Source organism: Triticum urartu, chromosome 4A (assembly GCF_056163025.1).
Source record: "Triticum urartu cultivar PI428250 chromosome 4A, HENAU_Tu73, whole genome shotgun sequence".
Lineage (NCBI taxonomy): Eukaryota > Viridiplantae > Streptophyta > Magnoliopsida > Poales > Poaceae > Triticum > Triticum urartu.
This window is the reverse complement of record NC_141876.1, coordinates 1,760,817-1,776,530: the sequence shown is the minus strand read 5'-3', so window position 1 is coordinate 1,776,530 and position 15,714 is coordinate 1,760,817. Positions and strand designations below refer to the sequence as shown.

Below are 15,714 nucleotides of genomic sequence, written 5' to 3'. Positions count from 1 at the left end.
ACTATATTTTTTTCACTTCAGGAAGCACAAATCACATCTTTTTGTAAGGAGGAGCATTTTAGGAAGGAATTCAATTTGAAGAATCCTATGCAGCCTGCCTGGGTTGCAAGTCGAGCAGGAGCCAAGCAGTGGAAGCAGATGAAAGAAGATGTGAGTTGTTGTTTGAAAACAATAAGTGTCTGCCCTGCTGCATAGTTAAAACTAACATTATCATCTTGTTTATGATGTTCCATTAAATGCAGGAGAAGGCTCCTTTTCAGAGAAAGGCTCAAGAGGTTGATGTTGAGTATTTTGAGAAGAAATGTTCCTATAACAATCTAGAGCCACAGGTACACCCGACCTTGCTCTGTTTCAGTTTATTTTGGCTATAACAATCGAATATTCTTCCAGCTTTGTCATGTGCTTTGAACCAGTAAAATTTAATGCTCTGTTTCAGGGAGTTGATCCACTGATGTCAGGCTCAGAGGACGTGCGGATGCACTCAGACAAGCAAGGCGCACTGGCACTGGTAATAACACACGGATGCTTGTATTTTTTGATGAGTATTTTGTATGTATACTAACTAGTACTTCCTCCATTTCTAAATATAAGTCTTTTTACATACTTGAATATGGACTACATATGGATGAATATAGACTTATTTTAAAGTGTAAATTCATTCATTTTGCTTCATATGTAGTCTATATTAAAATATCTAATATGAAAAAAAATTATTTTTGACTATTATAGTTTTTTATTACACTAAACATACTTGACTACATAGCACTAACACAATAAGATACAATTATAAATTTATTGTTTTCAACAATTACACTGTTTTACAACAAAATTAAGTGAATCATCTTTAAAATTATTTGATTAACTTGACCATCAAGATGTAATAATAAGGTATGCATTTGTTTGCATCGGTATATTAATTTGTTTCAAAGAAGAATATAGTGCACTATATATGCATTCTATGGTCTATTTCTATATACTTAAATACCTTCACAATGATGTATAAAGCATATCGTCTAATATATGTTGATGAGTGTTTTTAGGGTATGATTGTCTATGTTAGGTGCAAGTTGAGGAAATAGGGTAATTTAGAGTGTATATTTCCACTCTTAGGTTTAACTAAGTAGAATGGTCTGGAGTCTATGAGGTGTAGATAAGGTTTTGAAAATCTTTTGTACGACCCATTTTATCTCGATTTCCATGGTCAAATATGCATTTCATTTCACATGGGTAATTAATCAACCGACAATGGATGTGTACTCTGTAATATCAAAATTGCATCATTCATGCTTTGAATATAGCTCAGCTAGTCACAAATATGCATGAAAATTAAAAACACAATCTATATTATTGAAAAATTGTGCATTCAGTTTTTTCATTAATTGTTTCATATGTTGTATGCAAACGGTGCAACTGAACCCGCGTGGCTCAAACAAATGCATGGCCTCATATGACCACAAGTCGAGCTTCAGAATATGATTTACTTGCTCTAGAACTCTACTATAGGTCTTGTGATCCTGCGCTAGGACAGGGTGAATAAGGTTTTTGGAAAGCGTTTTGCGTGACTGCTTATCGTTCGTCACCACGTGTCGTCTTTCTTGCAAGTGAGACGGCGCTACTCATCATCGTCTCCAACACCAACACCGTTTGTATCAAGTCGTCACCAACATCAACGGAGGCACCTACCTACAAATGGTCAGTACGTGCGCCGTAATCTTTTACAATGGTTTCTATTGTACTGGAATCACTCGTTAAGTTGCCTAATTTTACAACACTTGAATTTTGGCATCACCTATGCTGACTGCTGTGAAGATGAGGCGCAGGACGCCATGGGTATCTATCATTGGTTAGTACGCAGCCGCTTGAAAGCAGAGCATTTTCCTTTTTCTTTTTCTTTTCATCTTTTTAGGGAAGAGAGCAAAGCAGAGCATAGTGGCAGTGGCAGTGGCAGTGGCAGTGGTAGGTGAACAATTTAGGGTAGATCAGATCGAGCATCCACCTAACCCAACCCAACCGAGCCGAGAACCAGCGAATCCATGGCGGAAGCGGGAGTGCGCGTGCTGGAGCGCCTCCGCGTGCCGCCGGCGCCGCCGTGCCCGTCCGCGGACCTCCCCATCACCTTCTTCGACGCCGCCTGGCTCTTCACCGGCCCTGTCGAGCGTCTCTTCTTCTACCGCCACGCTGACCCGGCCGCCGCGCTCCCGCTGCTCGCCGCCTCCCTGCCGCACGCGCTCGCCCGCTTCTTCCCGCTCGCCGGCACCCTCAACCCCGCCGCCCGCTGCCTCTCCTACTCCAGCGCCCACGACGCGCTCCACCTCCTCCTCGCCGAGTCCCAGGAGGACAGCTTCGACCGCCTCGTCGCCGCCGGGCCCCGGGACCTGAGCCTGATGCGCCCGCTCGTGCCCGCGCTGCCCCCGCCCGGAAAGGACGGCGCTTTCGCGCTCGCCGCCCTGCAGGCCACCGTGTTCCCCGGCCGCGGGGTCTGCCTCGGCGTCTCCGTCCACCACGCCGCCTGCGACGACGCCTCCGCCACGCTCTTCGTCCGGACCTGGGCCGCCGCGTGCCGCCTCGGGGGGCCCCTCAACGGTGCTGATCCTTCACAGGCCGTGCCGCCGCCGCCCGTGCTCGACCGCTCCCTCGTCGCCGACCCCGACGACCTGCTCGGCAAGACGCTCGCCGGGATGAGCCGCCTCGCGCCACCTCCTCCGCAAGCGCAGGGGCCTCCGCCTCCGTCTCCGGTGATCGCGTCCTTCGCGCTGACGCGCGACCAGATCGACGGCATCAAGGGCGCCACGCACGCGTCGTCGTTCGTGGCGGCGTCGGCGCTGGCGTGGGTGTGCCTGCTGCGGAGCCGGTCCGCGGGCGTGGAAGGCGCGGCGCGCAGCCACATGCTCTTCTCCGCCGAGTGCCGGTCGAGAGTGTCGCCGCCGCTCCCGGCCGAGTACTTGGGCAACTGCCTGCGCCCGTGCTTCGTGGAGGCCGCCACAGATGAGCTCACGGGCGGCACGGGCGGCGTGGCCGCGGCTGCGGCGGCCATCGGATCGGCGATCAGGGAGATGGAGCGGGGCGTGCTGGAGGGCGCGGAGGGGTGGCTGGGGCAGGTGATGTCGGTGCTGCCGCAGCGGCCCATGTCGGTGGGCGGGTCGCCGAGGCACGGCGTGTACGGGGGCACGGACTTCGGCTGGGGCGCACCGTGCAGGGTGGACATGGTGTCCATCGAGAAGACCCCCGGGACGGTGTCGCTGGCCGAGAGCCCCGACGGGCAGGGCGGCGTCGAGGTCGGCGTGGTGCTGCCGCCGGACATCATGGAAGCCTTCGCCTCCTGCTTCGCCGAGCTCCTCGACGACAAGAAGAGCGTCTGACCGGCATCGCATCGCCCGTGTGTCCGTATGTGTGTGTGTGTGTTGACCACGAGCTGGCTTTTGCTCTTGTGACAATACTGTACTGTCGCTGTGTCAAATTTAAAACGGGATTATATGGAGTATGTTGTTTTCAAATTCAAATTCACTGGATTTTCATCCAAACTGCAACTAAACTTGTATGTCATGTGTGCAAACGTAAGGCAGAGGTTCATTCATCATAGTCAACTCACTAATTAAACCCATTAAATGAGAAACAAGGGGCTCACGTGGAGCTGTCCACGTCACCTTAGGAACAGTGGCTTCTGATCAAGTTTGCGGTTGGGTCGCGTATTTTGTCTAGGAAAAAAATGCAACAGAGCAGTGACACCCTAAGAGCATTTCCAATAGATGGTCCAAAATTTAGCGGTCTAAAACGGGAAATGTAAAATTTGAACCGTCAAAAAATGCGTTTTGAAGCTTCGAAAAAGCTCAACTTCAACAGATGATCCAAATTGATGGTTCAAAAGAGCAACTCCAATAAATGATCTAAAATGAAGATGTAAATTTTTTAAAACGACAAACTACTAGTCCATTCAACATAGTTCAAACATCAAATTCAACATAGTTTCATACATGAACTTCAACTACTACTTATTTAAACTACTAGATAAACTACTACTCATCGTCGGAGCCGCGGAACTGCGCCCAGAAATCCTTCTCCGGGTCGTCGCACCCCTCCTCCTCCTCCGAGAAGTCTGCCCAGTCCTCCTCGGAAGAGGACTCGATGGGGATCACCGTCGAGGGACCAGCCTCGTCCTCCTTCTTCGCTCCCTTCTTCTTCTGCTCCGCCTCACACTTCCAGTAGTACTCCAGCTCGGCTCGGACGTACTTCAGATGCTCCCGAGAAAACCTCGACATCACCTCCTCGTTGGTCTCGCCGGCACCGACGACAACCTACGGCTTCTTCGTTGTCATCTTCTTCATAGGGATCTCCTTCATCTTGATGCCCTGCGGCACAAGCATCTCCGCTTCCGCCCGACTCTCGATCTCTAGGAATTTGAGGTGCTCCTGAGGCCTCTCGACACGCTACACCGCCATGTCGGAGGCACGCGTGGCCTCATGGGCGGAGGGGTACGTGCCGATCCACCAACGCCTCCCGGCGTCGGAGAACTTCACTCCGAAGTTACCGAAGGGCTTCTGCCTCACACCGAAGTAGCCCGACTTGCCCTTCGGCGTCTTCTTCAGCGCCATTGGAGAGCGGTGAGAGCGATGGAGCGGCGGCGACGTGCAGGCGGGGCGGTGGCGGACGGAGCCGGGCGGGGCGGAGGTGAGGGGCGGTGGCGGACGGAGCTGGGCGGGGCAGAGCTACGGGGCGGTGGCGGACGGGGGCCGGGCGGGTCGGAGCTACAGCGGGCCGGCCGGGGCCGGGCTGAGCTGCGGCGGGTCGGAGCTGTGGCGGACGGTGCGAGGCGGCGGCGGACGGAGCCGGGGCGGGTCGGAGCTACAGCGGGCCGGCCGGGGCCGGGCTGAGCTGCGGCGGGTCGGAGATGTGGCGGACGGTGCAAGGCGGCGGCGGACGGAGCCGGGGCAGGTCGGAGCTACGGCAAGCCGGCCGGGGCCGGGCGGAGCTGCGACGGGTCGGAGCTGCAACAGAGCGGTGACACCCTAAAGCAACGACTCTATTTTCCCCTCTTTCTACCCCCACCTTTTCCTCCCTTCACCCACCATCGCCACGTCTCCCAGCCAACGGCCCTATCGCTAGAGGAAAGGAACATGGGAATGTGCAGCCACTGACCCCATGCACCATTTCTCCCTCTCCATGAAAACTCATGGCGAAGAAGCCGCCGCTCGTGGAGCTTGACTCGGATGACGACGGCCAAAGGACGTCCCTGCAAGGACTTGCTGCAAAGGACCCGTCAGAGGAGGAGCCCGACTGGAGGAGAGTGCAGTGTCGGGTGCCTCGCCACCATTGTTGGAGTAGACACGCTACTCTAAAGCTCATCATCTCCAGCACAGAGGATGAGCTTTTGCCTCTGTTTATAGTTTAACTAAAACTGTTCTTTTCTCATTGAAAATTGAAATTTTGTTTTACCTAATATTGTTGTTTCTCACTTCATTTCTGAAGTTGTCTAGAATTATATGTTTTATTGTTTTCTATTGTTGGTCCTGGATTGAAAATTAAAATACACCCTTAGTTTTGAGCTCTCTATTTGATCTCTTGTTTCCTTGTTCTGAGATAGTAAGGGACCTTTTCCAGGATGAAAAAGGATTCAACAAGGACGGGTGACCCCAATCCCCAAAAGTCAAAAAAAGTATCCGGGCTCATTTTGTCATTTAATGTGAGTTGTTAATACTAGCCTATTATTCTCAAGCCGATTTTGTTTTTATGCAACTGGCTTGTTTTTCACTTCAGGAAGCACTAATTCATCTTTTTATAGGGAGGAGTATTTCAGGAAGAAATTCAATTTGAAGAATTTTAGTCAGCCTGTCTGGGTCGCAAGTCGAGCAGGAAACAGGCAGTGGAAGCAGATAAAAGAAGATGTGAGTTGTTGTTTCAAAACAATAAATGTCTACTCTGATGCATAGTTAAGAGTAACATTATCATCTTGTTTATTATGTTCCATTAAATGCAGGAGAAGGCTCATTTTCAGAGAAACTATCAAGATCTTGCTGTTCAGTATTTTGAGAAGAAACGTTGATATAACAATTCAGAGTCACAAGTACACCCGACATTGTTTGTTGAGGCTATAATAATTGAATACCGTGTGTCTTTACAGCTTTGTTCTGTGTTTGTATTTTGTTGATGAACATTTTGTATATATACTAACTAGTATTTCCCCGGTTACTAAATATAAGTCTTTTTAGATATTTAAATATGGACTACACACAGATGAATATAGAATTATTTTAGGTGTAAATTCATTCATTTTGCTTCGTATGTAGTCCATATTAGAATATGTAATATGAACAATTTATTTTTGATCAATATAGTTTTCTATTACACTAAACATATTTGATTAAATAGCACTAACACAATAAGATATAATTATAAGTTTATTGTTTTCAACAATTCCACTATTTTACAACAAAATTATGTGTATTGTCTCCCTTTTAAAACGTCATCTTTAAATTATTTGATTAACTGGACCATCAAGATGTAACAATAATAAGGTATGCATTTGTTTGCATCGATATGCTAACTTGTTTCAAAGAAGAATATAGTGTATATATGCATTATATGGTCTATTTGTATATAATAAAATATCTTCACCATGATCTCTAAAGCATACTGTCTAATAAATATGTTGATGAGTGTTTTTAGGGTATGATTGTCTATGTTAGGTGCAAGTTAAGGAAATAGGGTAACTTAGAGGGTATATTTTCACTCTTAGATTTAACTAAGTAGAATGGTGTGGAGTCTATGAGGTGTACCTTTTTTTAAATCTTTTGTACTACTCATTTTATCTCGATTTCATGGTCAAATATGAATTTCATTTCACATGGTCAATTAATCAACCGACAATGGATGTGTACTCTGTAATATCAAAATTGCATCATTCATGCGCTGAGTTTAGCTCTGCCAGCCACACATATGCATGAAAATTAAAAAAATAATCTATATTATTGAAATATTGTGCATTCAGTTTTTTCATTAATTGTTTCATATGTTGTATGCAAACGGTGCAACTGAACCTGCCTGGCTCAAACAAATGCATGGCATCAGATGACCACAAGTCGAGCATGGTTGGGAGGATCTATATTGACAGCAAAAGGTTTCTAAAGATCACGACCTTCAGAATTTGATTTACTTCCTCGCGAACTCTACTCTACGAAAATGTCTCTTCTTCATCACAACCCACTTCACAAATTGCACTTTATGCATAGACGTAGCCCCAGTTGATATCCTTCATCTCTATCAAAGAATTTGACGACGAATGCACATGATTTAAGTGAAGATCAAGCACCAAAGATAGAACTTCACTGCAGGCCATAGCTAAACCCCATGCCCATACTGTCAAACTCATGTTGTTGCGTCTTTGTATACTCATAGGTGGCTTCTTCTTCTCAGGTGCTCAAGTCTCTCGACTCCGTGTGTGGTCAATGAGGTTCATATGTTTTTATCACAATGCCACATAGTAGAATAAGTCATTACTTACTTTTAATTTTGGCGATGAACAGGGTGCGTATAATTTGTTGGTATTCAATTTAAATTGTAGGTTCGATAGAGTACGCTGAGTAATTAATGTACACAAGTAATTAAGCTAGTTAGGAGATTGAGATTTTGTGCAGTTACACATGACATGTTTCTGAATGTTCATTTCAGCGCGTGAGGAATTGATGATCTACCAGCAGAGCAGCAGAGGTGTGCTCTGTACATATCAACATATGTGTTGGTGAACCGGTGGTGACGGCCGGAATGAAAGCAGGCAGATTCCGAGAAGGTTCATCTTCATCATGGTTCCATCCATCGCAGCCCCTGCTGAATCGTGATGAATGGACGGATCGAGTGCCCTCCATCTTTCTTTCTGGATGTTGAAGCTAGACTATAGTAAGACTGTGGCTCCAGCCCGCCGTACGTACGTTGCTACTTTCTTTCTTTCTTTCTTTCTTTCTCTTGGCCGGGGCGGGGGCCGGAACGGGACCGGCGGCGATCGATGACATGCATATTGATTCCTTCCATCGATCTCAGCTCACTTAGCAGCCCTACTTACGTGTAATGCTGTGCATGCATATCAATGAAGCTTTCAGGTAGGATCCATCCCAGCCTCCGACCGGCCGGTAATCGAGTACCTACGTGTGCATGTTTGACTAACCATCGGTGCCACTAGCCATGTGGACGAAACGGTGGGAGATGAATAGCACCTTTCTTGGTGTTGCATCTTTCTGTTGGTGGTTCGGTGAGCTCGACGCTGCTGCGGGAGGAAGGACGAGATGGTGGTGGCGCTATTCAACGTCGCATTATCTCTTGAGGGCATCGTCCTGGAGGTGGATCCGGTCAGAGGGACTCGTGGCTTGTGAGGATATATGTGTTGTTTGCCGAAAGGCGTTGACTGTATGGTTTTTGGGTCCGGTTTCCCTTATAAACTAGACCAATCTTTCTATCTATTCAACGAATTTAGCAGTTCTATGCTAATATTAAAAGAATAAAAAGATTGCACCATGTACGATCTTCATCGATCGGCCATCGATGAGCTCGCAGGCTCTCTCTCATACACATATCTATATCTATCTATATCTATACCTACTATTAAAGGGAATAGATATTCTTGGTTTGGTTTAGTCTTTTCCGTTTGGTTTGAATGCACGTTAAAGTTTGTACACACATTAAGCGATCTTAGTTTGGTTTAGTCCTTGGTGATCATGAACCACGATGCCAAACCCGCCTGTCTAGAGTGAACAAATTAAGATCGCCGCATCAACATTTATCAAAAACACACCTTCCTGTGGTGAAGACCATTTTTTATTTGATTGAGAGGACCCACACCTATTGGAAGTTAATGACCTAACATTGTGCAAGGGAATAAACTTAACATAGGCTTTGATCTTACCCACAATTTCGAGAAGGATGGGGCCTCACTTCACCATTACGAGAGTTGCTTATGTTTTCCCTTATTTGCATTGCTTTTCTATCATTCAATGGTTATGGGGAATAACTATTTTCTAGATCAGGTATAGTGTTACAAATGTATGTTGAAGCCACTCCTTGCAGCAAAGAAGATCTGGAAGCATCCTTCCTATTTTCAACAGTATCACCGTTCCCAATTATAGGCTCTTTATTGTGGAAGTTCCGAAAGAAATTGAGTTGGCCTAAAATAAAGGATCAATATTCATGCTTGCTTTTGGTTTCTAATCTAAGAAAATACATTTCCTAGAAGATAAGTAGAAGATATATTTAAAAAATGTGAAAAAGATCAGATCTATTATAAGATTCATCGGAAGTACAAAACACCTCAAACATAATAAAAATTACATCGAGGTCCATGGACCACCGAATGACCACTGTCGCCGCAGAACGAGCCATCGGCGCGCCGCTGTCGCCACTCCCATACCAGAGTTGGCCTGACCTTGTCTATGACAGCTAGGAAGTCTTTGTGCATGTGCCCCTAAGGACCAGCGCCCCGGAGCCATAGCCGTCGCTGTTGAATCCTTGAATCGATCTGAAGAACCTGACACCAAATATCGTTGTTGCGTATGCACGACGAGAAACCCAAACCTCACCGCCCTAAGGAGCTGGTAGGAATCTACGCCGGTGATCCATCTAATCCGTCCCAAGGGACGAACTTGAGGAGGATCCGAGTCCGGAACACTGATTCAAAGAAGAAGCGCCACCATCCATCCAAACGCCACCCCTACGAGGACTAAAACCCTACCCATCTACAAGATGGTGTTGGGGAACACAGTAATTTCAAAAATTGTCCTACGCACACGCAAGATCATGGTGATGCATAGCAACAAGAGGGGGAAGAGTGTTGTCCACGTACCCTCGTAGACCGTAAGCGGAAGCGTTATGACAACGCGATTGATGTAGTCGTACGTCTTCACGATCAACCGATCCTAGTACCGAAAGTACGGCACCTCCGCGATCTGCACAAGTTCAGCTCGGTGACGTCCCACGAACTGACGATCCAACAGAGTGTCGAGGGAGAGCTTCGTCAGCACGACGGCGTGATGACCGTGATGATGATGCTACCGGAACAGGGCTTCGCCTAAGCACCGCTACGATATGACCGAGGTGGATTATGGTGGAGGGGGGCACCGCACACGGCTAAGAGATCAATGATCAACTTGTGTCTATGGGGTGCCCCCCTCCCCTGTATATAAAGGAGTGGAGGAGGGGAAGGGCCGGCCCTCCTATGGCGCGCCCCATGGGGAGTCGTACTCCCACCGGGAGTAGGATCCCCCCTTCCCTAGTTGGACTAGGAGTGGAAGGAAGTGGGGAGAGAGGGGGAAGGAAAGGGGGGCCGGCACCCCACCCAATTCGGATTGGACTTGAGGGGGGCACGCCCCCTCCTAGGCCTCCCTCTCTTCTCTCCCACTATGGCCCAATAAGGCCCATATACCTCCCAGGGGGTTCCGGTAACCTTCCGGTGCTCCGGTATATGCCCGAACTCACCCGGAACCATTCCGATGTCCAAATATAGTCATCCAATATATCGATCTTTATGTCTCAACCATTTCGAGACTCCTCGTCATGTTCGTGATCATATCCGGGACTCCGAACTACCTTCGGTACATCAAAACACATAAACTCATAATACCGGTCGTCACCGAACGTTAAGCGTGCGGACCCTACGAGTTCGAGAACTATGTAGACATGACCGAGACACGTCTCTGGTCAATAACCAATAGCAGAACCTGGATGCTCATATTGGTTCCTACATATTCCACAAAGATTGTCGGTGTCAAAACCGGCGGATCTCGGGTAGGGGGTCCCGAACTGTGCGTCTAGGCCGGATGGTAACAGGAGACAGGGGACACTTTATTTTACCCAGGTTCGGGTCCTCTCGATGGAGGTAATGCCCTACTCCTGCTTGATTAATATTGATGATATGGGTAGTACAAGAGTAGATCTACCACGAGATCAAGGAGGCTAAACCCTAGAAGCTAGCCTATGGTATGATTGTTGTGTATGGAGTTGATTCTCTACGGACTACAACCCTCCGGTTTATATAGACACCGGATAGGGTTAGGGTTACACAGAGTCGGTTACAATGGTAGGAGATCTTGAATATCGCATCGCCAAGCTTGCCTTCCACGCCAAGGAAAGTCCCATCCGGACACGGGACGAAGTCTTCAATCTTGTATCTTCATAGTCCAGGAGTCCGGCTGAAGGTATAGTCCGGCTACCCGAACACCCCCTAATCCAGGACTCCCTCAGTAGCCCCTGAACCAGGCTTCAATGACGACGAGTCCTGCGCACAAATTGTCTTCGGCATTGCAAGGCGGGTTCCTCCTCCAAGTCCTTCATAGAAGATTGTAAACACCAAGAGTAGTGTCCGGCTCTGTAAAATAAGCTTCCGCATATTGCCGTAGAGAGAATAATATTAACACAAATCAAATCTGCTGACGTATTCCGCAGTGCGCTATCACACCACGGCCGAGTCCTTTACTCAAATCGTTTTTACTTTTCCATCTCAGCATGTTTTGCGAGGCGGTTTCCTTGGCACGTCTTGTCAAAGCAGAGATCGTGTACCCTTTTTACAGGATTCTCATCAATACGGACGTGGGTAACCCTAACCGCGCCATTTATCACGGCGCTTGGGAGGCAAGCGAGTTTTATTAGGCAGGTGGGGACGCACAACTGCATCCGCCCATATAAGGGGATAAGGATCCACCTTTTTACCTACGCCTTCTTCCTCCTTTGCCTATCCATCTCCTGCGCACTCGAGCTCCAGCGCCCAAGCCCGCACTTCCCGTCTCAACCTTCTCCAGCGATGTCCGGAGCGGGAGGCAAGTGGAAGGTCTCCTCCGTCACGGAGGGTGACATCAAAAAGCTTAGGAAGGCCGGATACTTGTCCAAAGACATCGCGTACCGGCTTCCCGAGGAGGGGCAACTTGTCCCCACCCCAAGGCCCCATGAGAGGGTAGTATTCCTTCCCCACTTCCTCCGCGGACTGGGTTTTCCACTTCACCCATTTGTCCGGGGGCTCATGTTCTACTACGGCCTGGATTTTCACGATCTGGCCCCGAATTTTATCCTCAACATCTCGGCGTTTATCGTCGTTTGCAAGGCTTTCCTCCGCGTCCGCCCCCATTTCGGCCTCTGGCTCAAGACCTTCAATGTCAAGCCTAAGGTGGTGCGCGGCAACCAGGCGGAGTGCGGAGGTGCCATGGCGGGCAAGATTGCCAACGTCCTGTGGTTCGAGGGCTCCTTCGTAGAGACCCTAAAGGGGTGGCAAGCTGGGTGGTTTTACATCACCGAGCCACGCGATCCGAAATGGATCACAGCCCCCGAGTTCCGATCCGGACCCCCCACGCGGCTCATGTCCTGGAAAGAGACGGGCCTGTTGTGGGGTAACGAGAAAGAGGTGACCGGACTGAAGACATGCATCCAGTCCCTGGTAAACAAGTCGATCAGGCTTGTAAATGTAGTCCAGGTCATGCTCGTTCGCCGAATCCTCCCGTGCCAACAACGGGACTTTACTCTGTGGGAGTTCGACCCGGCACAGCACCGAACCCTTAATAGGCTCTTTGACACGACGTATGAAGACGTCTGGAAGTTGCTAATCAAAGGTGCCGAGGCTCCCGCATCTGCTTCCGAGGACCGCGGATACAGCTCGCAGCATCACGCTAGCGAGGTAAGCTATTTTCACCTTTTACAGGATGTTCAACTTTTTTCATAGTTTAACTCTATGCGGGATCTAAACTCCCTTACCTTTGACAGGCTTGGCGGGCGGTATCCGGACCGATTAACTGTCCGGCTCCGCTGCCCGAAGACCCAGCCCCAGCTCTACTAGTGAAGCTGCTGGCTCCGACACCTTATGTGGTGCCGGAAAAGAAGGTCAAGAAGAAGAAGACCATGGGGACTCGAAAGAGTACCCGCAACGTGGTGCTGTCGGACTCGTCATCCGACGAGTCCGAGACGCCCTCCTCCCGTGAAAACGAGGAGGAGGAAGAAGAAAGCTCTCCCCCCCCCCAGCGGGGGGACGAAAGAAAAGGAAGGCCGCCCCAAGGGGGCAGGCCGAGGGGTCCAAGAAGAGGAAGACCCCTCCGCTGGACTACGCCCCCGACGCCGACGAGGACGAAGAGGAGTGGCCGGACAGGGCCAGGCGTCCGGCGAAATCGTAAGTGTTCGGATACCAGAGTAACTCATGATATTCCTTTTGTTGCACAGCTTTCCCTAATGTCGAATATAATTATGCAGCCCGCCCCAGGCCAAACTCAACGAGTCGTCGAGCGGCTCCCTGGATTCATCGGACGTGAACTCGGTTCCGCCCGTTGTCTCCCCCCGCACTGCGGATGACGCCGAAGTGGCGTCGCAACGAGCTCTGGGGCAGGAGGAAGTGGTCCTGGAGGAGCCGCAAGGCGACCTCCCGGACTCCAGGAGTAAATGGGACAAGACCCCCCGGGGCTCCAAGTCCGTCTTTGAGCCGGACACCGTGCCGGAATCTTCAATGATTCCGGACCACGGCAGGCGAACTCCTTTTAAGAGGAGCAAGCCTTCTGAGCCGGCAGCCTCCGTCCAACCGGAGGTGCCGGACAATCTGCTGGAGGTGCTTGAAGGCGCCTCCATCGACGAGGAACACCGTACTATTATGAGTACGGTGATCCGGAAGGTTCAATCCGCCAAGAGCAGACTGAGTGAAGCTTGCACTAGCCTCCTAACAGGCTTCGAGGTAAGTAAAAAATATGTAAAAATATTACCGCATAGATAGTAGCCCCTGATGCTCTGTTTGGCGTTCGGAAAGAAAAGCCGAATAGAGGATCTAGTAAATTTCGCAGGAGTCTAACAAAAAGAGTCAATATGCGTATGCAGGCCTCACTGCTATCCACCGCTGCACTGACTGCGGAGGTGGGTGTCCTGAAGCAGGACCTCGAACGGACCGAGCAAGAGCTCGGCCTTGCCAAGCGGCAGCTCGAGGAGAAAGAAGGTAAGAAATACCTTACTAAAAAGGGTGCCTATAGAGAGGCGTGATTGCAAAAAAATAACAGGATTGTACTGCTTATTGTAGGGGCCACGACTGAGGTGGCGACCCTCAAGCAGGCGCTATCTGAGGCCGAAAAGAAAACGGCCGCGGAGCGCACCGAGCGAGAGAAACTTGGGGCTCAGGTCGGTGAGGTGCAGCAAGAGCTTCAGGCTCTCATGAAAAAACATGAGAGTTTGGAGCTTGAGTCAAAGACCCAAGCGTCCGAGCTCGCGGCGGTCCTTGAGACCGCTAAGTCTGCCAAGGCCGAAGCCCAAAAGGCCCTCCGAGAGTTGGAGGAGGTGAAAAAGATAGCAGCGGGTAAGGCATTCTTCATGCAAAGCAGAAATATAAAAGTAAACTACTTGTTACTTACCCGAATTCGGAGCTCTCCAGGGGCATTCGCAGATCTTCCCTGCAGCGTATCCGACGCCGCCGCATTCTACCGAGCTGAATAGGGCAGCTCGACGGAGAAGGTGTTCTGGTCTTAGTATGCTGAGGCCGAACACCCTATGCCCTTGAGCGACCAGCTGAAGAAGCTGGTCGAGCTCTACAAGGCAGCCGAACAGGCCATGAAGGCCTTCATAGTTCGGCTGTGGCCCGGAGAGGCCCTGCTTGGGAGCTACTTCGGGCTGGTGCGGCGGCTGGTGGAGGCCTGTCCAAGGCTCGAGGTCATCAAGCGCTCTGTCTGCATTGAAGGTGCCCGTAGGGCCCTTGCCCGTGCAAAGGTGCACTGGGGTAAGCTGGACGGTGAGAAGCTTGTGAGGGACGGGCCGCCGCCGGGGAAGGAGCATCGGAAGCCCGAGAACTATTATAAGGATGTTCTTGCAGGTGCCCGCCTTGTGGCGGATGAATGCACCAAGGATGTAATTTTTGAATGAACTCGCTCGTGTTTATCCTGTGCGCTGAAAACTTGTTCATATGCGCTAAGCAATGCTTATTGAATTTAAAATATTATTTTCTGTGCGGCCGTTTATCAAAAATTGAGAGATGGCCAGTCGTCGGCTTCTGCCCCCATGCCACTAGTGCTGGGGTGTTCGGCGATAAACCTGAGCGCTCTTTTTCCCATGGTTGGGTCCTTCGAGGGAGGCGCTCAGCACGACGAACTAGGCAATCGGACTATAATGCTTGAACACTCTCACTTAGCCATAGAACTTTATAATTTTAAATTTCGGCGAAGCCCCTAGTTTGGAAGACCGAGTTCGGGGCGCTATCCACCCCTTGGCTGGGGTCATCTAGCTCCTCGCTTGAAGCGGCATAAGTCTTTAGGGACTCGAAAAACCTCTCGAACAGCGACCGGTCTCTCGCCTCATCATGACAGTCAGTTTTAGCTTTCTCCACTGAGGTGCTTAACCCAGCTCAACCGGGGCACAATCGCAGTGGTTCTCCTAGTGCTACCTTAGCCAATATAGCGGAACGTAAGGCACCAAAACATAGGAGCCGGGCAAACCCAACTATTGACCCAAATCATGATTCGGAGCCGATGCATATAGTGCTATAAGTTCGGGGTGCCGCACTTGTGAAAGTGTACGGACTTCTCACGCCATATTAAAGGGTACTGAAGCCCCTGGTGTACTTGCCGTACCACAGTGTACGGGTGCAACATGCCATTAATGAACATATATAAAGGAGAGTAATGCAAAAAATAGACAAAAAGCTAAGCATTGTTTATAGAGAGGCTATTTATCAAAGCCGAACGATACAAATAGTGCGGTAAGCAAAAGATATTGGACTATTCAGTATGTCCTGAC

At 49.5% G+C, this 15,714-nt stretch overlaps 1 protein-coding gene and 1 pseudogene across 1 annotated transcript; one reads left to right on the top strand and one right to left on the bottom strand.

Moving 5' to 3' along the window:
- Positions 1 to 1,894: 1,894 nt before the first annotated feature.
- LOC125552868 (malonyl-coenzyme:anthocyanin 5-O-glucoside-6'''-O-malonyltransferase) lies at positions 1,895 to 3,478 on the top strand. The gene has a single exon (XM_048716569.2). The coding sequence runs from the start codon at positions 2,034 to 2,036 to the stop codon at positions 3,357 to 3,359; it is 1,326 nt and encodes a 441-aa protein (XP_048572526.1). The 5' UTR covers positions 1,895 to 2,033; the 3' UTR covers positions 3,360 to 3,478.
- A 535-nt stretch (positions 3,479 to 4,013) lies between these two features.
- On the bottom strand, positions 4,014 to 4,702 carry LOC147974219 (uncharacterized; annotated as a pseudogene).
- Between the last annotated feature and the right edge of the window lie 11,012 nt (positions 4,703 to 15,714).